This window comes from Lagenorhynchus albirostris, chromosome 17 (assembly GCF_949774975.1).
Source record: "Lagenorhynchus albirostris chromosome 17, mLagAlb1.1, whole genome shotgun sequence".
NCBI classification, from domain to species: Eukaryota; Metazoa; Chordata; class Mammalia; order Artiodactyla; family Delphinidae; genus Lagenorhynchus; species Lagenorhynchus albirostris.
In genome coordinates this window covers 40,482,994-40,510,377 of record NC_083111.1, presented here as the reverse complement: position 1 = coordinate 40,510,377, position 27,384 = coordinate 40,482,994, and the positions used below count along the sequence as shown (strand labels likewise).

Below are 27,384 nucleotides of genomic sequence, written 5' to 3'. Positions count from 1 at the left end.
CTACCCTGTGCCCTTTACTCACAGGACTCATTCGGGGGACTTGGGCCCCATTTCTGGCTCAGGGCTCCTCCCATGGGTGGAGAACTGGCTCCAAGACCAGGCCCAGCCATGCCAGGGAGCCTGGTACAGAGATGCTGCCGAACGCGACGCTGATTAATTCCCTGGTTGAGGAGCCTCAGAATCCCGGTCCAGAGCGGGAGCGCCGGCAACATTTAGCACAATCTGCTTGGATCCTTAATTAGGTTATTTTTCAAGACCTTTTCAAGGTCTTGTCCCCTTTCCTCAACTTCCTCTGGCCCCTTCTCTCTGGGTCCCTGTCAGAGGAGGGAAACAGAGCAGTGTGGGGCTCCCCTCCATCCCTCTTCCAGGAAGAAAGGAAAAGGAGCAGAAGAGGCTGTTTTCCTTGCAGAAGATGCGGCTAACACAAGCCGTGACCGCTCAAGGTGGCTGCAGCCCCATCCGAAGGGCTAAATCTCCACGCGCGCCCGGCGGATCCCTGTTTTGTTTTCTGGCGAAACTGGGTTTCCAATTCAAACCTGCCCCTTCCTCCATCCTCTATCCGGACAGCTCGCAAGTGTTTTCCTGGGAAGCGCGATTATGTGGCACTTAGTGTATTTTCTCACCTTCCTGTGTCCACCTGGTCAAAATAAAATAAAACAAAACAAAACAAAATAAAGGAGCCCGGGATTGAACTGTCGTTATTTTTTAAAAGGGGAGAGTGGGGTCACATGATGGCGAGTAACTGATTCAGTGAAGTGGCTGCAAGTCCGGGTTTGCTGCACAGCCGGCCCCTCCCGGCGGGGGCGCTGACGTCACGGAAAAGCCCCGGCGCGGGTCGGCCGGGCCGGTATAAACCGCGGGGCCGCGGCGGCTGCGGGCGGCGGGCTCCGGCGGCGGCACAGACGGCGGCAACGCGCGAGCACACTTGCGCTCGGCGGCCCCAACATCACAGCGCTCACCGACCCTCGGACGCCCAAGTAAGCCAGGCGGCCCGCGGGGGCCCTCCCGACTCTGGAGAGGGGTGGGGGGCTGGTTGGGGAAGGGATGGGCGTTCCCAGCCCGCAGAACTTTCTAAGTTGAGAAAAGAGCCTTCGGAACGTGCTGTCCGCACTGTGGTTTTCCAGGTCGGGGGCAAAGTTTAAGGTGCAAAGGATGCCATCTGTCATCAGCAGGTTCCTTGCTTCAGTTCAGGAAGAGGGCCACCTCCTCCTACAGGCTGTGGTCAGAGGGCAGCCGTCAGGCTCTGGTTGTTTGAATTCAAGTCGGCCAACGGGGGCGCTGCTCGTGAGATTAAAAAACCCGGCTGATCATCGCGGTCAGGGTCGTGCTTAGGGTCATCGACGGGTTGGGGTGTGGAGGGTGGGGGTGAGCGTGGGAAGGGGAGTGTCTGCGCATTTCTCGCTCTCCCGAATGGATCTTGCTGATTCAAATAAGAAGGCTTCTACTTTATCTCAAGGAGCCTGGGAGTACAGACCTCCGTGCAAGGGGGACCTCCGTGCAACTTTCCCTGGGGAAAGGGAAAGTTGTAGCGAAGTTGTTGAATGTCTTTGGGGAGGGTCTTTGACCTGACGTGCTTCAGAAAGGTGGAAATCTGAGTTGAATTAAAGAACTCTTGAAGCGGACATGGTTTAATAAGAGTGAAGCATTTTCTCTGCGAATTTGACAGGTCTGAACCTGAGCGGGTCGTTTCCCTGCCAGAAAGACGAGGCATGGGGCTGGGATGTTTTAAATGTGATATCCGTGGACAGGAGGGCAGAGCTGAGGCATAAACCTCAAACAAATTCTTCCCCCCCGCCCCCCCAAATAATAGCTAATTCAGGCAGCTGGGGAGCATCCGGGCAACTTTACTAAACATGGAAGTTCCAATAATCGCTTGTCCAGTCCAGCCAGGGGGAGTGATGTCATTGTCACGTGTTTCCCACTGAGGCCCACTGGGTGCTGGTGCAATTAAGAGCCATGTTTAGACAAGAGCAGCTAATCTGGCCAGCTGGTCCCCAGCTGCATTAACTTGTTGCTTTTCAAGCCATGTCTGGAGGCTGTTGGTTCCTTCTGGCTGCCTCTGTGCCAGCTCTGAGCGGGGAATCCCCAGGCTTCCTTGACGATGGAGGAAGCCCCAGGGCAGTGGGGGATATTAATGGCATTTTTTCCTCTTTGCAAGTGACAATCTGCCTGAGGAGCTGGTAACAGTGTGTGTGTGTGTGTGTGTGTGTGTCTGTGTGTGTGTGTGTGTGTTCGGTTGAAAGCCTGTTGACGGCTTCATTGGTGTTCCTTGTGTTAGGGTTACTTGGGTCTCACCTCATGTAATAGAACATCACTGATGACTGTGTTTAAGCCCCCCTGAGCTCTCACTCATGCTTCCTAATGCTAACACCTTGGCTGCTTTGCTCTCTAGGACCCAACGATGACTCTGAATAATGTCACCATGCGCCAGGGCACTGTGGGCATGCAGCCGCAGCAGCAGCGCTGGAGCATCCCAGCCGATGGCAGGCATCTGATGGTCCAGAAAGAGCCCCACCAGTACAGCCAGCGCAACCGTCACTCTGCTGCCCCCGAGGACCACTGCCGCCGGAGCTGGTCCTCCGACTCCACGGACTCAGTCATCTCCTCCGAGTCGGGGAACACCTACTACCGGGTGGTTCTCATAGGGGAGCAGGGGGTGGGCAAGTCCACTCTGGCCAGCATCTTTGCAGGCGTGCATGACAGCATGGACAGTGACTGCGAAATGCTGGGAGGTAGGTGGACCAGCCCCAGCGGGCTTCTGTGGTCAGCAGTGGTCCAGGAGAAAGAGAGAGTAGGTGGGTCATTTATCTGCAGCGTTGGGAACTGAGATTATGCATTCTTGGCTCTGGCTCGGGAGCTGAGTCCCCACAGAAGCACTGGCATAAGCCCCTGGGACAAGAAAATGAAAATGCTCATAGATAGAACCTGGGCCAGAAAGGGAATTTCTTAGATTCCAGCTCTAAAGGGACTGGGGAGACAGATTATAGAGGGCAGAGCCAGAGGGTCAGGATCCCACCTCTGGCTTTTGCCGTTTCTGACCTGGACCTTTCAAGAACTGAGTGTAGACACAGCCTTTTTCCATGGTGACACCTAAAACCAAACCGATTTGAAAAACTGTTAGGATGAATTCGCTAGTTTGTTTATTGCAATATTAGAGGCTTTTGAGGGTATAAAATCATTTAAATCTGTATTTTAAATAGCACATTTAAAAAAATAGTGAAATACAACAATGATGATACATATATTTGTATAGAGTCTTACAGTTTTTCAAGACAACTTTCCCTGTACCATCTCATTTAAAATATTTATTATTTAAGCCTTGATTTCCAAAACTAATTTGAGGTGACACAGTCTCAAAAATTCACATATTCCTCAAATACGTGTAAAGCATAGCACTACATTCTGGGAAGTAAGATGAGGATCCTAATAGTCGATGGTTTTCATACAGCGTCTTTCAGCCACGGCTCCTGTCTTAGACAATGCCAGGGTCGCTGTGTGTCCCTGTTTGCAGCTGCAGAAATGAAGGAAGAGCCTTCCAGTTCCATGTCTGTCTCTACGCTCAGTTGCAACTCACAGCTGAATCACAGACTTCCGGAGTAGGAAGATGTCTTAGCGATGACTCGGTTCTGCCCTCTACTTCATGCATAGAAATCCTACTCCTTCCTCACTACTGTCAGCCCATTTCTACTAAATGTTTATTCTTCCATTGTCCGGGAGTTCATGCTTCATGAGGCAGCTCCGAACTGGCTTTAAATGATGACTCACTGATGGAACATTGATTTCTCTCCTCACTCCTGAAATCTCAGGGACGATAGCTAAACCGTATTTCAAGGGAGAAAGAGGGTCAGTATCTCTTTGGATGTAAAAGCCTGTGGGTGAGCGTCACTATAGGAGAAAGGGAGGAGGAACTACCGTCTAGAATGCGCATTTGCAGTGGGACATGCACTTTGTTGGGAGACTTATATTTGCTACTGTTTATTTTGGTCCTGACATTATTCCTGTACTCATATGGGTAAACTGAGTCTTAGGGGCTTTCCTAGAATCACCCACTGGGACAGCTGGAATTAGAACTCAGGATTTTATAATGTTAGTTTGGTGGTGTTCTCCTTCTGTCATTGATAGGGAACTTGCTATGTGCCAGGCACTGTGCTAAGTACTTCCCACAAGTATTTTGATAATACTTAAACGAAAATTGAACCAATTTGGTATTAATATCCCTATTTTACAGGTGAAGAAATGGAAGCTTATGAAGTCAAGTGACTTTTCCAGGTTGAAAATGCTAGTCCATGGTCTGGACAGGATTCAAAACTAGTTGTGGTTGAACCTAAATCCTGTGTTCTTTTGCTGTACTCGGCAGCCCCTGGATTTAGCATCCAAATGTTGTTACATACTGTAGCACGTTGGGCTAGGTACCGACCACATGCCTGGCTGCATGCTAGGCTCTGGGGTACCCAGTGATGAACGAGGTGCACCATACATACCCTCTTAGGAAGGAGCTAAGTGTCAGTGGCTATAATTCAGAGCAGGATAAAATTATATGAATACCTTAAGAAGTAACAATAAAGTGCTTTGGAGACTGATATAAAGGAGAGACCAACCAAGAGTTTTTGTTTGTTTCTTTAGGAGGGAGGAATTGAAACAGTTAGTGGATAACAGACTTTCAAAAATGTTTGTCTATTAGAGTGCAGTGGTATCTATCCAGAGGGCAGTATCCCCATAGGCATAGAGTATTAAGAAGATTGACCCATCCCTGAAACTTGAGAAGGCAGGCTTCGGTATCTGGGAAGCTTCTTTGTTTAATAGGGAGCGGGGGCAGTTGGTAGAATCCTTTCCTTATCTCCTCAAAGAGGGAAACTTGGGCAACAAGAAGCTTCTCAGCTGACTCATCCTACCTAATGTGTCCTATTTGAGTAACTAAATTTATACTGTCTAGGGTTACAGCCCTTACGTATAGGTGGCTATTGGAATCACTAGTTGGCTTTTATGTTTCCCAAGGAGAGGGTTTTCCACGGCATTTCACTGCATTGTTCTTTTTTCAGCATTAACCATAAGAAAAAAACTACACAATACTCTCATCATCATTTCTCCAAATAAAGATGGATGTTGTTAAGATTATATTGCAATAACCTTATGACTCTCTGTGCACGCTTAATGCCGTTCATTCATTCATCCATCCATCCATTCATCCCTAAACAGTTACTGAACCTATACCGTGGAGCTTGATGGGACACTCTGAGGACATACAAAGAGTCACGGGGCTTCTTCCTTAAAGATGCTTACAGTATATGCAGTAGAGATCAGCTATAAATCGATAGGATGTGATAAGTGTCTTCAAAGAGGTACAAGGGCAGTGCTGTGGGAATTCAGAGGAGAAAATAAATATTACTTCTGGCTGTGAAAATCAGAAAAGGGTTCATGGAAGTGGTGGTCTCTGAGCTGGACCCTAAGGACCACTAGGTTTTGGAAGCCCTGAGGTAGGTGGAAGGCATTGCACGTGTGCACAGGGAGTACAGGAGAGAGCACCGGACTCGTAGCCTGATGATGTGAGTTTGGACCCCAGTTTTGACACTGACTTAGCTAGGTGCCCTGGAGACAAGAAACTTACCCTCCTTAAGCGTCCTTATTAGTAAAATAGAGACAATAACTATTCAGAGTGTATTAAGAGGATAACAGGTGCCTGGCACATAGTAAGTACCGAGTGAACGAACATTAGTGAGAGCTGATTCTGAATCTGTTGGTTCCTTTCCTTGGGCTTATCTTCCACAACTGGACCTTTCATTGCTTGAAGTCCTCATCCACTTTGGTCCCTCTTGGCTGGGGCCCCGTGATATGTGCAGAGGAGACGTGAGCCACTAGAGGATAGGGCAGTATTCCTAAGCAGGAGTTCCTTTAGGGTTCGTTGGGATCCTCTGCGCTCTGAAAGCTGAAAGCAGTTGAGAGTTTTTTTTTTTTTTTTTTTTTTGCGGTACGCGGGCCTCTCACTGTTGTGGCCTCTCCCGTTGCGGAGCACAGGCTCCGGACGCGCAGGCGCAGCGGCCACGGCTCACGGGCCCAGCCGCTCAGCGGCATGCGGGACCCTCCCGGACCGGGGCACGAACCCGCGTCCCCTGCATCGGCAGGCGGACTCTCAACCACTGCGCCACCAGGGAAGCCCCAGTTGAGAGTTTTGAGGGGAGAGGGATGCCGGAGCCTCAGAACTTTCGAGGGGCTGCCTTAGCCGGTTCTAGCGGGTAAGAGAACTCTTGGGCAGGTTCACACACAGCGCTTGAGCCAGTCTCGAGCAGGATGGTCCTCCAGGCACAGTGGGGGTCAGATGCAGAGAGACAAATCGGGGTGCGCTAGTCCAGGGAAGATGGCTGCAGACAACAAACTCCATCCCACACCTCAGGATGATCTCTCTTGCTACGCAGGGTGTGAGAACACACCCCTGGCTTTCATGGAGAGGACTGGAAGAATGAGGACTCCCCAGACCAGGTTACTGAAAAGCCTTATAAGCCAATAGGCCTTAACCCTTTCTCCATACACCTTCACCCAGAGCAAATTTCAAAGGACTCTTCCAGAATTTTATATTCTTTTATTTCCCCTCTTCTCACCCAGTTAACCCTTGAAAAGGCTGAAAGGTGGGGACTAAGAGAGGAAGAGAAAATAGAGCTTTGGTTGCAAGCAGGTCCTCTCCTGGTCGCAGAAGGCTCTCAAGCAGGATGCTTTGAGTGAGAAATCCTTGGGGCATGTGGCCAGAGGTGATACATAAGCCCAGGTGCAGGGCATATGCACAAAGCAGGGCGGAGGTGTATTGCTTTAGGCTTTTGGGTTTCCGGCACAATGACTTTCAGGCAGAGGTAAGTCCAGTCAGAATGATCCTGTCAGGAACTTTCCAGAACAGAAAAGCAGTTTGGCCTTATTTTTGCAGCTGGAATCTTTAGTCCACTTTTTCTCTAGATTTCTTCTGGTACCTCATAAACCAAGAGAAAGTTTGAGTTTGCTTTTCCCCTTAGCTATTGGAATACAGTATGTTTCTGTCTGAACTACTAAGGATTGAAATGAATCTCTTGTGCCTACTGTTGCGTGGTGAGTGATGAGCTGAGGGCAGAGAAAGTGCTTTTTTGAGTTTTCTGAGTGCAGGGAGGTCTTTCAGAGAAAAGAGAAAAACTCTGAGGTGGTAAGGGGCAGTCAGCTCCCCCGCCCCCTACCCCCATCTGTGCTGCTCAAACTTTGATGATTTGCACTTGGTTGTATAAAATTGCCTGTTGAGGTCATGAGGACCTCTAGTAAGCTAAATTAGGCATTCCACTGTGATCCCATTCATGATACATATTGTGGACGGCAGACATGATGGGAATAATAGATTTAAAATCCCCCAGTGGGAAACTGTTAACATCATTTAGAAGAATGACACCTAAAGAGATGGGGAAACTGACAGAAAGAGCCATTCCTGGCTAATTTTATTCTCATTTGTCCATATTTTCTTTTCTTTCCCTCTCCTGATTCTAATTCTTAGAGGAAGAAACACTGAACCAGGAGCATTGCTTTTTATAAACCCCTCACTATTATGAAATAGGAAGTGCCCTGGTTCCTACAATGCAGGGCTCTTAAGCTAGGATTTACCTATGGTAGGGAATGGCAAGTATGGCAGGAGCCAACTTCCTCCATCTGAAGAAGTGATGATAACAGCTAACACTTATTGCATTCCTACTTTGTGCCCAGGCTTAATATATGTAACTGTCACAGCCCTGAGGTGTGGATACTGTTATCAATCCCATTTCACATATGAAGAAACTGAGGCTCAGAGAACTTAAGTAAGCAGTCCTGAGCCAAACAGTTAATAAGAGATGGCACCCAGATTTGAATTCAGGTTTGCTTGTGCTCACAAGCCACAATGCTATATTTATCATTTATTCATTCATTTGATAAGTATTTACTGAGCACCTGCAACCTACCAGGCGCTGTCCTGGGTGCTGGGGGAAATAGCAGTAAACGGCATAGATGCAAGTCTCTGCCTTAACATTCTGGAAGGCGAGAGGGACAGAAAATAATAAAATAAGTTAAATGGATTCATGTTAGGTGGCAGTCAGCACAATGAAGAAAAATGAAACAAGGAAGGGAGTAAGGATTATTGGTAGCAGAGAGGCGATGGAATTCTAACTAGATGGTCAGGGAACACATCCCTCAGAAGGAGCTGAGGGAACAAGTGTTTCGATATTTGAGAGAACAGATTCCAGGCAAAAGGAACAGCAAGAAAAATGGCAAAAAATCATTATGAAGATCATAATTCTCACATGATAAAATTCAAAACAGGAAACCTCATTGTGAAAATAGAGTGGGTATGGGTTCAGTTGTGTGGGATTGGTGGGAATCTCTCTTGCAAAAATCCCAGTTAACTCAGTTAATCCCCCCTCTCCCCACTCCCACTGATTTTTCTGGGATGGAGCTGCTCTGGCCCTTTGTACTGCATTCACCCTTCGCTTGCATTCCATCTGGGCTCAAGTGCAGGGGGGAAGGTTTCCATTACTAAGTAGAGCTGGAGACTGCACTTCTGTTCTACTTAAGATGGAAAAACAAGGCTGTTTACTCCTAGGGAACTGTATTTTTTTTTTTTAACGAAGAAAACTTCGCCAAAGCAGGGCTAGTTTCAAGATTTTTTTCTTGCACATCTCAAAAGAGGAGAAATGTCTCTGAGCTGAAAGCTCCTGAAATGGCCAGTGAATGTTCAGTAATCACCCCACTGAAAGGTGCAGTGGGTTTCCATGGAAGGCTTATGAGCTGGGTTTACAGTTCTGCTGGGCAGTTAGGGTTTCTCACGGCACCGTCCGTGGACTCTGAGTCAAAAGCAGTAAAGTGAGTTTATTCTCCTGAATGGCTTTACTACATAAAAGGTATAGAAATGATGAAAACAAATGCCTTTCATTTCAAGCATTTAGGTATACACGTTCAGAAGATGTAGGTGTTCTCCTTATTACTAAGCAGAATACTGGAGGAATATACATAGAATGTTGTTGAAGGTGATTAAAAAAATAATTTGCCTGTGTGAATATTTACACAGTTTACTCTGTATATTTACATAATTAATTGCATATGTAGTAAGTTTATTTTCTGGCATAATTTTCTACACCCTTTTACAGAAAAGTGTTGCCTATTTGCCTGCCTCCAGGATCACTGTTCTTTCTTTTCCAGAAGATACATATGAGCGAACACTGATTGTTGATGGGGAAAGTGCAACAATTATACTCCTGGACATGTGGGAAAATAAGGTATGCAGAGCCTGTAGCTCTCTGTAAATTCCTTTCGGGGCCTGCCTTCCAACAGGCTGTTTGGGGCAAGGGTGACATTGCCCTTTTTGATGTTGCAGATGAGGTGGACTCATTTTCTTGATTAAAAGCATTTACTTCTGGAGAATGAAACTGTTCTAAGGAACAAGTCGTTCATAAATGAGATCTGAATAACAAGCAAGTTGCAGTGATTTGCCTTTAGTTCTATTCAAGAATACAAAAAAGTGTGTTTGTTTTAGGGAAAGCGCCAGTAAGTATGGATGATAATTTTAAACTACGTAAAAACATATTATATGAAGCTGACACTCCCACTACTAGTTTTCAACATTTGTTTTTTAAAGGTTTGGGGTTTCTGAGCCCATTTGCTAGACCTTCTGTTTATTAAGAACCCTCCTATGCTAACAAAAGGATTCTTCATTTTGTCACTTAGGGGCAAAAGAGTTTTATGGAAGCCAGGAAGGACTCATTTTTGGTAGTTTAAATAAAATTGGAAATATTGTTTGGCAGACTCTTTGTATAATTTATCAACTCAAGCTGTAGGAGGAATCATAAAGTAAAACTTTTTGGCATCAGTGCTGTCTGAGCTAGGAGTCTTTACAGCCACAGACATCTTGTAGGCATGGAAGACTGATGCCTTTTGGAGAGTTGGTTGGAGAGTTTTCTTCCTTTCTCATATCAGCAAGGGTACTTTAGGATAAACACATTGTCTCTTTCAAACTAACACCTCATTTACCCGGCAAGTCTGAGCTCATGGGAGATCTCATTTTATCAGGGGGAGAATGAGTGGCTCCAAGACCACTGCATGCAAGTCGGGGATGCCTACCTGATTGTCTACTCCATCACGGACCGAGCCAGCTTTGAGAAGGCATCTGAGCTTCGAATCCAGCTCCGCAGGGCCCGGCAGACAGAGGACATTCCTATAATTCTGGTTGGCAATAAAAGTGACCTGGTGCGGTGCCGGGAAGTGTCTGTATCAGGTGAGAGGAGTGGTGCCAATACCATAGAAACTGTCTCTGGGTCGCCTGCATTTTCCTTCCAACAGTTGTTCTTTCCTTCCTCTTTCATGAAGCTGGAACCAGGGACTTATTAAAATGCCACATGGAGTTTTATGTATACTCTCTAAGGTGCCCCTGTTCCCAGCAGATCATCTGTTCTACCAGCAGGATTCCAATCTCCCTATCCCCAAGGCTTTCCCTGGAATTCCTTTAGGGAAGAGGTCATGCTCAGGGGTTTACTGGCAGTCCCCAGCCTTCGCTCCTTGTCCTTTCTATTCTCCAGGGAGATCTCAAGAGTCCTGGGACGTGAAAGTAGCATCTTCAAGCAAGAAGGACGGGAACTTTGATTTAGGGGCACTGTGAGAGTCTCACTGAGATTAAGAATTCCACTCTGGTTGCCTCTGGTTCTTGTAGACCCGAGAAACACCCTCCCAGCCCTTACCCTTTGCTTCCTAAGTTTCAGTTAAGGCATCAGTCGATGGTGTCACGTATCCTTCGTCGTACTTGGTTCAGGGATAATTCCTGTTTGTTGAGTTGGCACCCAAGTGCCTTTGGGGGCCCTTAAAATTTTATTGGCCTAATACAGATTTGGTACGATGGTAAAAAAATAAAATACTGCATTGCCAGGCTCCACCCAGGAGAAAAGAACCCTGTTGAATACTTAATAGACCCAACGAGCGTGGGAATGTCTTACTCTTAGGAAATGACCGTCTACAGTAGTCATTTTTTTCCAAACCAAAACCTGGACACCTGGTCATTGAACACAATAGAACATTCGAAAATGAGACTTTCAGAAAAGCTTGTTTGGATAGCTTGCCGTAATTGTATCGTACTGTGTGAAATTCTCCAATTTTTTTTCAAAATATCTCATCAAAGCTTAAAAAATTTTTTTTCAGAGAGGAAAGTCAAACAGTCAGATTCTTATTTTCAATTCAGGAAACTGACTCAGGAGAAAGAGTAAAGAACATGAACTTGAGAGTGAAGCAGGCCTGGATTCACGCCTGTCACTTACAGGCTATGTGAACTGCCTCAAGTTTTTAAAGGACCACCTCTCTCCCCTCCAGTCTCATCACCTATCTGAAAGGGATGATGTATTCTTAAAGATTGTTGTAAACATTAAAAAAATGTTTATAAAGTATTCAACCCAGTTCCTTATGTGAATCAATTTAGGCTATGGCTTTGACTAATTAATATTCCGATATTTGACGAAATTGGAGTTTCACACAGTGAATTTGGTGGGCCAGATCTAAAGCCCATCTCTCCTGTTTCCAGGAACCTTTGTGTGAGAGTCTTTCCTTCTATTTAAGCCCTGGGAGGACATGTGTCCCAGTGGCCTCTTGTACCCATCGCATATATGACTGACTCAGAGTTCCCTAGAGGACCATTTAAAATTAGGACTCATCCAGCTTGGCTTTCTGTGTGTAAGGTCATATTCTGCAGCCCCCCTGACTTTCTTCTCCCCTCCTTTCCCCACCAGAAGGGAGAGCGTGTGCTGTGGTGTTCGACTGCAAGTTCATCGAGACCTCTGCAGCTGTCCAGCACAACGTCAAGGAGCTGTTTGAAGGCATTGTGAGGCAGGTCCGCCTCCGGCGGGACAGCAAGGAGAAAAATGAGCGACGGCTGGCCTACCAGAAGAGGAGAGAGAGCATCCCCAGGAAAGCCAGGCGCTTCTGGGGCAAGATCGTGGCCAAAAACAACAAGAACATGGCCTTCAAGCTCAAGTCCAAATCCTGCCATGACCTCTCTGTGCTCTAGGCACCCGGAGTCATCCAATGTCCCCCAGCGGACATCACTGAAGGCCATTGGGACCCGTAATCTATATTAGATTGGATTCTTAAGTATTGTTAGATGTGGCTTCCCCCGTTATTAGCTGGGAACTAACGTGCTAGGCTGATGGGCAGCAAAATGCATGAGAAATGAAAGAGCTTTGTGAAGACTCAGTATTTATTTACAGGAAAAGCCTGACCTTTGCTGCTTGAACACCCGAGACTCATTAGGGGACATGGTTGGTGTTCACATGTGTTTCCTCTCTCCTTTGGCTAGTAGAGAATTGAAGCCTACAAAATAATGCCTAGACAAGAATTTTTCATTATTAAAATTTTGCCTGGTGTTCTGTTATGTGAATTTGAGGCCGATCAGTGGGTCATAGACAAATATAGGAAAGCCATCGAAGGAATTTTTCAAAGGAGGGAGAACTTCTTTCTCTGTACCTTATATTTGTGGAGCTAGGGTTGCGGAACTGGGTTCATCACGATCTTCACTGTTATTGCTCCATGAAGCTGTGAAAAGAAACGATGGACTTGCTGGAAACTAAAGCTTAGTAAACAATTCTTGTTCAGTGCCCACAGTCAGGGATCCAGAAGTGTATAGGATTGGGAACTGCTACGTGTACCACTAAGGGTTCAAAAATTATATCTTTACTACTGTTGTCTTATAATTTTTTATTTAAAGGAAAATTATTTTAATCAAATTCTATTTAGTCAAACCACATTTTATGTTGCATTGTTTTTAAAATCATAGGGCCATCATAAAAAGATATTTTTAAAATCTAAATTATTGAGAACCTGGAGTGCAAAATACCAAATTTTTAAATATAATCGAAGGTCCGCAGTTTTATAAAACACAAAACATAAATGCTTCCAGCATTTTGGGTTGACCCTTTTATGCCACAGCTCTGCTCTATTTATTATTATTTTGCAAAATAACAACCATTTTAACATTTGATAAAGCATATTTATGAACATGTTTCTTAATAAGAAAAATGCCCATTTTATTACCATTTTCTATCTTTTTCAGAATATTCAAGTTTTTACCTATATGTCTTATAATAAAATAAATAAAATCTTTGAAAAAAAAGACATTCCGAAATGTTTCTCCTCCCGACTCAAGATGATTACGATCATTTCGATGTAGCTTCTAGAGCAAGCACATTATAAAGAAACTTACCTGTTATTTTATTTCTTCTCTTCATTGGCAAGAGCCCAGTCATCATCTGTTTTAAAGAGTATCCCTGACATCTCTCCCTTGACGTGTGATTCACAATAATGCAAAGTGATTTTCGGCTGATACAGTTAGCAAGTATTTGAGGTCATGTAAATGCCAAGTTACAGTAAAAGCAAGATTGACCTTTACTTTGGTCTGGCAAATTCCTGACTCAACAGATGGGCTTTGCTTCGCTCCCCAAAGGCTCATGGTCCTAAGCTTGAGTAAAGCATTAGAGGAAATTATAAAGGATTAGGGAGGAGCAAAAGGAAACTGGTGATTTTCAGCCTGAGCTCTAGCCAGGCAAGGCTTTTAACCAAATTCTCCTCCCTGACATTTTTACAACTGGACATTAACACGTGGCTGCTTTCCAGTGGTGCTGTGTAGCCCTTCTGCTTCAAGGGTAGGACTTCCTGCTGTTCCCCATTCACACCTGTGCCCCCCCCCAGCACGCTCTCTCAACTCCCTATCTTTCTGAGTTTGTAATCAGACATACACTAGTAGTGACAATCAAGGAATCTTGCATATTGCCCAAAGCGACGCAGTTTTACAAGGTGTCTCTGCTTTATTTTGTTGGCCCTTTCTCCTCCTTTTTCCAAGTTGGGAGCAAAGGTTCCCATCTCTGCACTTTGCATCTTTGAATTGGACGAGGAAACAGTACAGGGAGGTGATAAGAGTAAAGATTCAGGTTATACGGGCCTGGGATGAATCCTGGCTGGGCCATTTGACATGTGTGTCTTTGGAGTAAAGTTTAAAGCTTCCTGACTATTAGTTTCTCATCTGCAAATGGGGTTGCTAATAATACCTACCTTGGAAGGTTGTGAGATGGATGTCTTTCAGTCTGCCATACCGTGAAGAGCTCCAGAGACGGCAGTTTTCATTGTCACACATCTTCCATTCTGCATCAGTTAGTTAGTTTTATATGTCTGGAAACTCAGAATCAGGGGCCACTATGTCTTTTCCTTTTCATTTCTTTACTCTCTGCAATACAGTGCTTTGCATATATTGAAGCTTCTTATAGTGTTTCTTCTTGAATGGTTCCTCTCAGTGGCCCCACGAGGTTGACAGGACATTTTATAGCAAACAAGTCCAGGGGGATACTAGTTCAGATGTGAAATGTCTGGGCTAGGACTGGGGTCCAGATGGAACTCATTTGCATCTTCTAGTATCCAAAACCATTTCCTATACACACAGCTCTTTACATCCTCATGGACCATCCCCACACACACCACACACACACCCCTCTACACAGCACACACATATAACATACACATACAGCAAACACAGTACACATATATCCCACAGCTTTTCAATCTGGTTTCATCACTGTGGATGTGTGACCAGGAGGAACTTGCTTATCCTCTCAGCCTCAGTTTTCCCATCTGTGATGTGGGGATGACAATATCACCTACTTCACAGTGTTGTGGTGAGAATAACGTGAGACCGACAAAAGTTCTCGCCCCAAGAGAACTCCCACGACTTCTCCAACGCAGCATTCTCGCCTTCATTCGCTCACACCTCCTTTAGATTTTACTGGGCACCCAGGCACCATCAGGTGCCGGGAATATAGTGATGACTAAGACATTGTCCTGGTCCTCAGAGTAAAGTTGACTGTCCCATAAAGCCAAAGAAGGTGGCATTACAGATAGGAAGAAAATGAACTGTGGGAGGATTATACCTCGAAGGCGCTAGATTTGCTGCCATTAGATAAAATTCAAATGAAAAAAAAATATTATTAAAATGATTGGATTCAGTGTGGAAAAGTAAATTGGGCTATTTTTTTTTTTTTTTTTTGCGGTATGCAGACCTCTCACTGCTGTGGCCTCTCCCGTTGCGGACCACAGGCTCCGGACGCGCAGGCTCAGCGGCCATGGCTCACGGGCCCAGCCGCTCCGCGGCATGTGGGATCTTCTCAGACAGGGGCACGAACCCGCGTCCCCTGCATCGACAGGCGGACTCTCAACCACTGCGCCACCAGGAAAGCCCAAATTGGGCTATTTTTAAAAATTCCATTTTGGGAAATGAATTAGGAGCACTGGAGAAAAGTTGGATTTTAAGCATCCTACATTTTCGCTCAGTACATGAACTACTCAATACAGGGAACAAGGCAAATAAAATCACTTGGCAAAATCCATGCAGTGCCTGCTTGTGCAAAGGTGCTGTGGAGAATACATGGTGGGAGAAGGCAGTCTCGCCTTTAAGAAGCTTATGATATAGTTATGACATATTGGTGGGAGGGGGGCATGGTGCGAATGAGGACAACTGCACAAATAACTAGAATATGACATACAAGATAAGAAGGGGCCATGGAGGCATGTGAAGTAAGGTGGTTGGAGCTTAGACGGGAAAAAGAATTCCTTTCTTGGCTGGCGCAATCCTGGAATGCTTCTTGGAGGAAGTGGCATTGAGCTTCATCTTGAAGACTACTCAAGATTTCCACAGGTAAGATTGGTTAAAAGAAAGAAAAATGGAGAAGTTGGCCTATGTAAAGAAAATAACATAAGCCAGGGCAGAGAGGCAGGAAAGAGAAAAATCTGTTGAGAAAAATAAAAGAAGTCCAATTTGACCAGGAGCTTCCTGGAAGGTGGTTATGTAAATGGTTAAATATGTGAGGCTTGGAATTTTCACATTCTTACTTGTTAGGTGTAGTGGGTTGAATTGTGCTCCCCCAAAATGCATGTCTACCTCAAAATGTGACCTTATTTGGAAATAGAGTCTTTGTAGGGTACTTAGTTAAGGATCTTGAGATGAAATCATTCTGGATTTGTGGTGGGCCCTAAATCCAATGAGTGATGCCTTTATAAGAGAAAAGAGAGGGAGACAGATTTGGACACAGAAGAGACACACAGGGACGAAGGCCACATGAAGATGAAAGCAGGGATTGGAGTGATACAATTGCAAGCAAGCAGCACCAAGCAATGTCTGGCACAACCAGAAGCTGCAGAGGGAAGGAAGGATTCTCCCCTAAAGCGTTCTGAGGAATTATGGCTCTGCTGACATCATGATTTTAGATTTTTAGCCTCCAGAACTGCAAGAGAATACATTTCTGTTGGTTTAAACCACCAAGTTTATGGTAACATCAGTAACCCTAGGAAATGAAATACACTGGGTTATTTAGGGCAACTCAGCCTCTATAAGCCTCAATTTCTTCATCTGAAAAACAAGGATAATACCCACCTCAAAGGATTATCACGAGGATTAAATGTAAAGCGCGAGAGTGACTAACCAGGAAGATAAGAGGGGAGCAGTCATAGACTACGTCAATTTTTCAGGCTGAGAAGTTTGGACTTGGTTCAGAAGGCAATACAGTTTTTGAATATTGACAAATAGGGTGTGACAGATGAGTGGCGCCGCTTCAGTACGTGCCCCAGGAGAGCTGACCTGGCAGGAACCAAGAGACACAAGACCATCCCCTCCCCGCAAGGAGACCGTGAGGAAGCCTCAGGAACACCTGGCCTAGCGTACCGAGTACTGTGCCCTGGGCAGAGGGAAGGAAGCCGTCCAGCAGGAGAAGCATCGATGTGTCCCTTGGATTTATGAGTACACATATCTGGCAGGGTTCAAAGTTTTGTACAAGGAGTGCTCCCAACGCCATCAGGCCTGATACCTAAATAGCCAGACAGCAATGCAAATGAGAGAGAGAGAAAGATAGAAGAACGGGGTGGGCCCAGGTGTCAGCTGAGGCCCTGGGTTACAAGATTATACCTGAGTAAGGGGGAGGATTCTGACTTTGTGACTGCCTAGGAAACAGCCACAGTACAAGAGACCCGAGACCATCAGTAATGGTCCAGTTTAACTCCTGAAGCTCTGAGGAAGTAAATATTATACACCTGCTTGCCCTGTCATGTGACTAGGGAGAAGGATGGAAACCAAGGGCTTGAGGAGTGCCGTTGCACACGCACGTGACTCTGCATGAATGTGCGTGTGTGTGCGTGTACGTGTGCCGGTGCGTAAGTGTATGTGTGTGTGTTGAGGGGCAGAGGTGGGAAGGAGAGGGCTCACAGCTAAGGGAATAGAGCACTGCAAGTAGAATAATTTCAAAAGTCAACTAGAGGGCTTCCCTGGTGGCGCAGTGGTTGAGAGTCCGCCTGCCGATGCAGGGGACGCGGGTTTGTGCCCCGGTCCGGGAAGATCCCACATGCCGCGGAGCGGCTGGGCCCGTGAGCCGCGGCCGCTGAGCCTGCGCGTCCAGAGCCTGTGCTCCGCAACGGGAGAGGCCACAACGGTGAGAGGCCCGCGTACCGAAAAAAACAAACAAAAAAAGTCAACTAGACTCTCATCTTGCTCCACCTTCCAGTATATTCCCCAAATGCTGCTGCTGTCAGTGGTCTGTCTTACTTCAGCATCTATCAAGGAAACTGAGTGTTGATGAGGTGTGTGCCCTTTCAGAAACTCAAGATGATTTGTAACTTAAGCTTGCTGAGATCGTGGTCAAATAAGTGGAGACAAAAGTGAACCTGCATCTTTTGTGGGGCTGGTGTTTTTAACCACTTGCTCCGAAGTAGAGAAGCGACCTCTTCCTGTCAGGCTTTCGGAAACATGGAAATTCAGGCGGCCTGAGATGTACTCGATCTAGCATCACCCAGAGGCCTCACGGTCGTTGTTTGACTGGCAGAAATCTGGCTGCCTTGTGGGTAATTTGAAACAGTTTTGAAGGGCACTTTCTTGTAGGGTATTTGTAATTTTAGCTACACACACACACACACACACACACACACACACACACACACACCTTCCTACCTATATATGCACACATTTACAGCAGCCTCATTTGAAGAGAAACCATAATTGTAATACCGATGGCAGATGTTTTAAAATAAATATCCAATGAGGGAACTATACCCTTCACGTGAATATTGGCAAAAGGTACCTTATCAGGACTACCACAGACACAAAGACACAAAGCATGTTGTGAATATCAGAAAACGGGCAAGGCAAAGAGCTGTGAGGCCTGCAATTCGATAGTCGGTTAGCTTTTATTTGATTAAAAAACACAGTCAGGGGCTTCCCTGGTGGCGCAGTGGTTGAGAATCTGCCTGCCAATGCAGGGAACACGGGTTCGGGCCCTGGTCTGGGAGGATCCCACATGCCGCGGAGCAACCTGGCCCGTGAGCCACAACTACTGAGCCTGCGCGTCCGGAGCCTGTGCTCAGCCACAAGAGAGGCCGCGACAGTGAGAGGCCCATGCGCCGCGATGAAGAGTGGCCCTCGCTTGCCACAACTAGAGAAAGCCCTCGCACAGAAATGAAGACCCAACACAGCCAAAAATAAATAAATAATTAATTAAAAAACAAAAAACAAAAACACAGATATACTTGAAAGCAGTACTTTCTTTTTTGTGTAAGCATCAGGTTGGACAAGGCAATGAGGTAGAAGTGAAAATCCTATTAAAAAAAAATCCAAAGGAAATTGCCTGTGATTCATCTGTTTGAGTGTAAGATGGAGCTGGTGGCTGGCCGTAATGTGTTACAATATTTGGAAACAGCACTGTGAGGAACTTGGATTATTTGGGGAATGATTGGGCAAAAGGAATTCTGAGCTGAGGTGGAAAAAGTAAGTGAAAACAGGACCTCCAGAGGTCTTTCAGACAAGACCTGCCACACTGTGAATGTGCCACCTGGGGAAGCAGGCCGGCAGCTGGGTGGTCGTCCCACGTGCACCTTCACCCAGCATTGCAGGAGGGCACATTTAACTGTCCTGCATGCATTACCGGAGACATGGCCAAGACGATGTTGTCCATAAGGATGGTGGTAGCAAACTGTTATGACTTTGCTAACTTAACATTTGTTAATGCAGCACAGAGTGCTGGATGGTGAACCCCAGTCAACAACGGACCACAAGACGAAGTGAAGTAGAGAAGTTTATTACTCACAGGTCCTGGAGGAAGCACAGCGTGCCTTGAGGGGCCACACAGGGAGGTCCAGGCAGGGTGCAGACAGAGTGGCTGGACCCGCACACACGCCTTTATTAAGATTCCAGGATGGAGGGCTCTGGGGTTCTTGGGGCAAGGCTGGATGGGTCAATTCAAACAAAAGAGTGGGAGTTTTGGTAAGCTCCGCGGCGGTCTTATCTAATGGCTGCGGGGAGACTGTGCTCACAGGGCTACTGGGAAAGCCACATCAGGGACTTACATTTGCTTATGACTCTGTGGGCTATCTAGGGCATGCACTTGCATGAGGGGGGTCGTGGCAGCTTAAGGCCTCCCACAGGTCGCTTGGCCAAATAAAATGGGTGCAGAGGCAGCAATAGCCTGGAGTAGAGCAGCTTAGCCAAACTCTGGACGCGAATGTTTACTGAGCTCTCTTTGTCCCACGGCAGTACACGCAGACCTTTTGCCTCCAAAAGATGACTCCAGGTTAGAGCTTGAGATGGCCTAGGATGGCAGAGGGCCTCCTTTTTGCACAGAGAGAAAATGAGACCCCGATAAGTGCGATTTTCTCAGTGACCCAGTCGGGCCAGCACTCAGGGTTCCTGATCCCAGTTCAATGCTCTTTCCACAAGAGTAACTGCCCTGCCACCTTAGTTGAAAGACTTAGATACAGGTCCTGGCTTTGCTAATTATTAGGGAGCCTCAAAATCCTTACATAAAATAAGAAAAATGATACCAACCTCAGTGTTTTTAAGATGACGGAATGAGATAAGTAAAAGTGCTTTGCAATCTCTAAAAGGTCTTAAAATCTCTACAGAGTTATTAAAGTGCTTTGCACATATGAGGTGGCCTTATGGCTTGTTTGCCCATCCATGGCTTCAACAGTGTTTGAGGGAAAATCACTGGTGTCAGTCTGACTGGCACGTGGAGAAGATCTTCCAGAGTAGGTGGGTCTCTCGGTGCCCACCCACAGCGGATTGCCCACCCCCGGTGTAGACACTCACCTACTTTGCTGACATATTGGACTGGCCTTGATCACTGTCCCTTGGAATATCTAAAGCCAGTTAAAAAACATTAGCAGTTGGGGAAATGCCAATGCTATCTCTTCTGGCAGCAAAAGGAGAGAACTTGTAATTTGATTTTCTTTATTGTGTCTTTGAGAGTCTCTGTACAGACTGGGAAATGAGAAATGCTATTTTAGGTGTGGAAGATGAGGACGATTGACTCGTAAAAACAATCAGATTGATAGTGACCTTGTCCATTTACCCGCTTTTAGGTGGAACAGTGTTCCACCCAACAGATAATTGAAACCCTAGGGTTTCCTAGGTGCTTCGGGTTCTAACTGTGAGTATAGGGAAGAAGACAGAAGTGGACACATGGAATCCACCCCCTCTATGAGAAGGAAGATGCAGACTGTGCAGCCGTGTGAGAGGGTGGCTGAAAAGATGAGATGAACCGAGAGGAAGCTGGGTTCTGAGTCCATCTGCCTGGGTTTGAATCCTGGCTCCACCTGTTCCCAGCTCGGTAACTTGGGCAAGTAACAATCTTTCTCAGGCTCAGTTTTGTCATCTGAAGCAAGAAATTGAGTAAATGAATTAAGATTATCTACTTCTCAGGTTTTCGCAGGGAACAGTGGGAAAGTGCATAAAAAGTGCAGCTCCTGACACATGATGAAAGCTTTTAGTGATGTTTAATTATTTTCTTTATTCAAACAAAAACCAAGAGCCTTCAGAGACTAGTCTTAGGAGGGAAGCCTGGAAGTAGGGAGGGGCTGTCTAACAAGAGACTGTCCTACTCTGTTATTGTAAATTCTCATTTTCCTATTGGGCATTCAATACAATTCTGATGGGTAATCCAGCCTGAATGCCCTGCCCAAAAGGTGGACCAAGCTCTCTGCCAAAAGAGTTCCCCTTAGCAGCTGAGAACAGGCTAAAAATTTCAAAAAAGCCTTTAGTAAGTTCTGAGGTTGCTAAGTAGCCTGTGTTCTGCATGTAAACAGAGGCGGAGGGAATGAGCTCGCAGTCCCTGAGGATGTATGTGGGGGGCATATTGCCTCAGCCCTCTTGCCTGGATTTCTTGTTTCCAAGCTTCCGATCCTCCAAAAGAGGATCCCCTAAGTTCCCAGACTCAGGAACTACCGCCTAGATATCTTGTCATCAAGCTCCGGAGAAGCAGATACCTCCTCTGCTCCCGGCTGTTTAGTGTTTTCTGTCTTAATCCTAGTTTACTGAGTGAGATACAGGCATCTTCCCTCCCTAGATGCCTGGCCCGATGTGTCTCTTCCTCATGTTAGGTGAGAGTTTTGCCCTACTGCAATGCGGGGTTTATCCTTGAAGGTCCAGCCTCCACGCCACATGCCAGCGTTTCCCATAGTGTGATCTCTGGTCCCTTGCACTCTGTGGTATTCAAGTGAGTTACGGTGAAAAGGGAGAATTCCACGGTCAAATGTATTCAGGGAAAATTAAGCTATAGAAAGTAAAATAGGCTTCTTTTTAAAAAATTGTAGTAAAATATACAGACCATACATTTACCATTCTATCCATTTTTAAGTGTAGATTTCAGTGGCATTAAGCACATTCATATTGTTGTGTAACTATCACTGCTATTCATCTCCAGAACTTTTTTATCTTTCCCAATTATCCATTAAACACTAACATCCATTCCCCTTCCCCCAAGCTCCTGGCAACCACCATTCTGCTTTCTCTCTCTATGAATTTGATTATTCCAGGTGCCTCAGATAAGTGGAATCATATAGTATTCGTCATTTTGTGACTGGCTTGTTTCACTTAGCATAAGGTTTTCAGGATTCATTCACACTGCAGCATGTGTCAGATTCACATTCCTTTTTAAGGCTGAATAATATTCCATTGAATGTATCCACAAATGTATTCCACATTTTTTTATCCATTCATCTATCAAGACACTTGGATTGCTTGTACCTTTTGATTATAATGAAAATACCGTCATGAACATGGGTGTACAAATATCTGTTAGAGTCTCTGTTTTCAATTCTTTTGAGAATATACCCAGAAATGGAATTGCTCAATCTTTTAGGATTTCTATTTTTAATTTTTTGAGAAATCTCTATACCATTTTCCACAACGGCTGCACCATTTTACATTCCCACCAGCAATGAATGTACAAGTGTTCTGATTTCTCCACATTCTTCCCAACACTTCCTATATTCTGTTTTTTTTTTGATAACAGTCATCCTACTGGATATGAAGCAATATATCAATGTGGTTTTGATTTGCATTTCCCTAATGATTAGTGATGTTGAGTGTCTTTTCATGTTCTTACTGGCCACTTATATACTACCTTTGGAGGAATGTCTATTCAAGTCCTTTGCTGATTTTTTTTTTTTTTTTTTTCTGTGGTACGCGGGCCTCTCACTGTTGTGGCCTCTCCCGTTGCGGAGCACAGGCTCCGGACGCGCAGGCTCAGCGGCCATGGCTCACGGGCCCAGCCACTCCGTGGCATGTGGGATCTTCCCGGACTGGGGCACGAACTCGTGTCCCCTGCATCGGCAGGTGGACTCTCAACCACTGCGTCACCAGGGAAGCCCCTTTGCTGATTTTTTTATTGGGTTTTTTCGTTGTTGTTGAGCTGTGGGAGATCTTTATATATTCTGGGTATTAATCCCTCGTTAGACATATGATTTGCAAATATTTTCTCCCATTCCATGGGTTGTCTTTTTACTTTGCTTATAGTGTCCTTTGATGCACAAACATTTTAAATTTTGATGAAGTCCAATTTACCTATTTTTTCTTTTGTTGCCTGTGCTTTTGGTGTCATATCCAAGAAATTGTTACCAAGCCAGTTTCATTTGCCTGACATGCAGCCAGCCAAATGCTGAAATAGAGAGGTTTGCAGCAGAGAAAGGGTTTATTCACAAGGCAGCCAAGTGAGGAGATGGGAGAACAAGTCTCAAATCCACCTCCCCAAAGGTGAGGGCCTTGGGATATTTATGGTGTAAGGAAGTGAGGTGGTCTGAGGAATGGGGAAAGATGATTGGAGGCAAGAAAGAGGTAAAGTAACTGGTGTTCTGTGGCGTATCTGAGTTATATGCTTCTTCATGGGATGCACGTTCAGGAAATGGCAGCATTAGCATGATCTAAGGGTGGAGTTTGGGGTCCTCTAACATCAAAAGTCATCCATCAAACACTCACGCAGTCCCAGCTGGATGGCTGGTCATCAAAATCGGTTTGGTCTGGGCAAGACTAGCTCCATGTTCCTGAAACACAATTTCAACAGCTGTTACTGTTGAGAACCATACATCAGAGGTGTTATCTATAGCGGACAGTTAAAGGAGTCTTGTGATATATTGTCTAAGCTCCATGAAGCTTGGAGGGTATGCAATTTGCAAGAACAGTTAAGATGAGCTTGATCAGTGAAGGCAGGTTACAGGATATGATTTATTAAGCAAGTTATGGTTTAAGAGTTCTGATGACTGCCTTTGGTTTCAAAATCCTTGCGGAATCCAATGTTATGAAACTTTTCTTCTATGTTTTCTTCTAAGAGTTTTATAGTTTTAACTCTTATGTTTGGATCTTTGATCTATTTTGAGTTAAGTTTTGTATGTGGTATAAGGTAAGGGTACAACTTCATATATATATATATATTTTTGCATGTGGGAAATAGGCTTCTTGCATCATCTAGAATTCATTGGTTGCAAGCAACTGAAACTGAGATAGGCTGATTATTGGTATAATTCTAGATAGTTCATAGGAATTAAGGGAAGCTCTGAATGGTAAAATCTCTGGAAGTACAGAATATGGCAATGATTTAGGAATCTTAGTAACAGGAACTCATGGACTGTTTCTAATGATGCTGTGATATGAGAGACTTAGCTCCAAAAATCTTGTGTGTGTCATATTTGGCTGGGAGGCCTGTAAGTGGAAGTGTGTGTGTGTGTGTGTGTGTGTGTGTGTGTGTGTGTATTGAGGATGAGGCAGCATTGTTACTGAATTATCTCAACAAACAAGCCCAGATGAAATGCAGGGTTTGGGTGGGTGGAAGGGAGAGAGGGAGTGATTCCCCAAAGGAAAACCAGAATGCGGTTACAAAAGGAAGCGGGAAGGGGTACTGGCTAGGCCAAACAATAAATACTTGCTACTTTACCTCACTGAAAACTTTCTCAGAAGTTGACTGATAATGAATACATTGTGAATCTCAAGTAGGCAGGAATAGAATATGGAACGTTTCCCATATCTATTTGTCTAAGATACTCTTAAGTGCATCTTACAGGATTGATGTTCCATAGAGCGTGTTTTGGGAAATGCTCTCATATGCTAGTAAAAATAGCTCTGTACTTGTACAATAGCCAGTTCAATCCAGGTTGACTCTTTTCTTCAGTGGGTAAATTAGACACAGCTTACATAAAGAGCAAGGACACATTCACGTCACATACATCTAAACACTGAGCTGAAGTGGGTCTGGACTTCCCAAGTTCGTGCTGGGAAGCTAGGGGTCAGATTCAAGTAATCCTCTTTCATAAACTCACAGATTTAATGATGACTTCACATAAGCCAAGCAGAAACACAGTTCACAAATTTTTTTTGGTGTACGTATCATCTATGGGATGGGAATACGTTTCTCTGTGACACTGAGATGTGAGAAATGATACGTTTCTTTATTTTTTTTAAAAAATTAAATCTTAGTTCAGTACTTTCTCAGCAGGGCTGGTCTTTTTTGGGAGACCACCACTCCTTTGGCTTATTCACCATACTATGGGACTTATTCAAGGCCCAAACAGCTGGTCTCTAGGGAATGGTTATCTTCATCACTGTTCTGCTTTCTGATACACAGTACCTCCACTACGTGTTGATCCCCCATGTATTGGGCACTGATGCTCTAGGTGGGCTCCTGAGATGCCCCCGCCACAGTGCTCTTCAGCCCGACCTCGTGCGAGGCGTGGGGCTCCCAGTGTGCTTCCCAAATCTCTTAGCCCTGGCTTTTGTAGGCACCCACGAAGCCAAACCCAAACTCAAGTCCTCTTGTGTGTGGAGTGGCACAGTGGAATGCTGGGGTAGGCCTGCAGAAGCCCCCTCCCCTCCCCAGGATCTGGGATTCCAATCCCATTTGACACTGAGTCGTTTCTCTTTCTTACTTCAGGGCATGAACACCTCCGTCTCCTCCTCCTCTGGCACTTAGTGATCCAGCACTTGGGGTAAGGGGAGTGCAGCCCAGTAATCAAATTTCAGTCTCCTGGGACTTTGGAAGATCCCAGGGCTCTGTCCCCAGAGGTTCTGATTCAGTTCCAGAGCGGTGGGACCCAGAATAAACTCCCAGGAGAGTCTGATTCAGCAGGTCTTCTGACCATACTTTATGGGCACTGGCCTAGATCTGGAGACAAAAGCCTGACAAGACTCCTGGCGGTGGAAAAAGCTCAGTCTTTTGAGATGCCATAATTGGTCTCCTAGTTTCCAAAAATGGACAGCATGCTTCTAAAGTAGCAACATACAACCAATATGGTTCAATTTCCACATCCTCATTGAATCTGCCATGACTCACCTCTGTAGAGCTGTATTTGAAATCCCTGTGAACAGAGAGAAGAGAGTCTCGCTATTGTGGCCTGGCAGGACCTTGGCCAGGTGCCTGGTTTGCTAACTCTTGATGTCTGACAGGCTGTGGGCTTGAAGTGATAGGAAGCAGATCAACGTGGGGGATGGACAGGGGCCTGTGTTCACAGGCATGGCTTGTCTTCCCCAGGGCACAATTGTGAATCCGCCATTAATCTGGGGATCCTTTGTGACTTTCAGAATGGTCAGAATGGGTGCCTTTTTATTTTGTTGCCAGCGCCTCTTCTTCCTGCTTCTCCAAATTCCATGCAGACATCCGTATATCTATTGTTTCACAAATCGTGGTGTTTGAGAAATGAATGGCTGTCCAGCAGGACTGCAGTAACCCCCTCAGCTCAGGGAAGGAGGGACTGATGTTTTCTTTTGGTGTTGTTTGTTTTTTGCATTAGTAGTTTTGTATTTGTTTTCTTTTTTTAAAAATTAGTTATCTATTTTATACATATTAGAGTATACATGTCAATCCCAATATCCCAATTCATCCCACCACCACCCCCCACTTTCTTCCCTTGGAGTCCATACATTTGTTCTCTACATCTGTGTCTCTATTTCTGCCTTGCAAATCAGTTCACCTGTACCATCTTTGTAGATTCCACATATATATGTTAATATATGATATTTGTTTTTCTCTTTCTGACTTACTTCACTCTGTATGACAGTCTCTAGGTCCATCCACGTCTCTACAAATGACCCATCTTCATTCCTTTTTATGGCTGAGTAATAGTCCATTGTATATATGTACCACATCTTCTTTATCCATTCAACTGTCGATGGGCATTTAGGTTGCTTCCATGACCGTGCTATTGTAAATAGTGCTGCAATGAACAATGGGGTGCATGTGTCTTTTTGAGTTATGGTTTTCTCAGGGTATATGCCCAGTAGTGGGATTGCTGGGCCATATAGTAATTCTATTTTTAGTTTTGTTTTTGTTTTTGTTTTTTGTTTTTGCAGTATGCAGGCCTCTCTGTTGTGGCCTCTTCCGTCGTGGAGCACAGACTCCGGACGCGCAGGCTCAGCGGCCATGGTTCACAGGCCCAGCCGCTCTGCGGCATCCTCCCGGACCGGGGCACGAACCCGTGTCCTCTGCATCGGCAGGCGGACTCTCAACCACTGCACCACCAGGGAAGCCCTATTTTTAGTTTTTTAAGGAACCTCTATACTGTTCTCCATAGTGGCTGTATCAATTTACATTCCCACCAACAGTGCAAAAGGGTTCCCTTTTCTCCACACCCACTCCAGCATTTGTTGTTTATAGATTTTCTGATGATGCCCATTCTAACTGGTGTGAGGTGATACCTCACTGTAGTTTTGATTTATATTTCTTTAATAATTAGCGATCTTTTCATGTGCGTCTTGGCCATCTGTATGTCTTCTTTGGAGAGATGTCTATTTAGGTCTTCTGTCCATTTTTGGATTGGGTTGTTTGTTTTCTTAATATTGAGCTACATGAGCTGTTTATATATGTTGGAGATTAATCCTTTGTCTGTTGATTCTTTTGCAAATTTTTCTCACATTCTGAGGGTTGTCTTTTCGTCTTGTTTATAGTTTCCTTTGCTGTGCAAAAGGTTTTAAGTTTCATGAGGTCCCATTTGTTTATTTTCATTTTTATTACTCTAGGAGGTGGATCAAAAAAGATCTTGCTGTGATTTATGCCAAAGAGTGTTCTTCCTATGTTTTCCTCTAAGAGGTACATA

At 45.2% G+C, this 27,384-nt stretch overlaps 1 protein-coding gene across 2 annotated transcripts; it reads left to right on the top strand.

The window, feature by feature from the left end:
• Positions 1-842: 842 nt before the first annotated feature.
• On the top strand, positions 843-12,731 carry GEM (GTP binding protein overexpressed in skeletal muscle). Of its 2 annotated transcripts, none has more exons than XM_060127795.1 (5): positions 843-977; positions 2,393-2,732; positions 9,172-9,248; positions 10,039-10,243; positions 11,739-12,731. In XM_060127795.1, the coding sequence occupies exons 2-5, from the start codon at positions 2,402-2,404 to the stop codon at positions 12,014-12,016; spliced, it is 891 nt and encodes a 296-aa protein (XP_059983778.1). In that variant the 5' UTR covers positions 843-977; positions 2,393-2,401; the 3' UTR covers positions 12,017-12,731. The 2 variants fall into 2 exon arrangements, with proteins under 2 accessions (XP_059983778.1, XP_059983777.1); XM_060127794.1 differs by having other exon boundaries at positions 2,393-2,795.
• The last annotated feature ends 14,653 nt before the right edge of the window (positions 12,732-27,384 follow it).

Excerpts from the sequence above, each read along its gene's own strand:
- GEM (XM_060127794.1), top strand. The coding sequence starts at position 2,402 with ATGACTCTGAATAATGTCACCATGCGCCAGGGCACTGTGGGCATGCAG. Across the intron at positions 2,796-9,171 it reads CCAGGAGAAAGAGAGAGTAG|AAGATACATATGAGCGAACA; the intron begins GTGGGTCATTTA and ends TTTCTTTTCCAG. Across the intron at positions 10,244-11,738 it reads CCGGGAAGTGTCTGTATCAG|AAGGGAGAGCGTGTGCTGTG; the intron begins GTGAGAGGAGTG and ends TTTCCCCACCAG.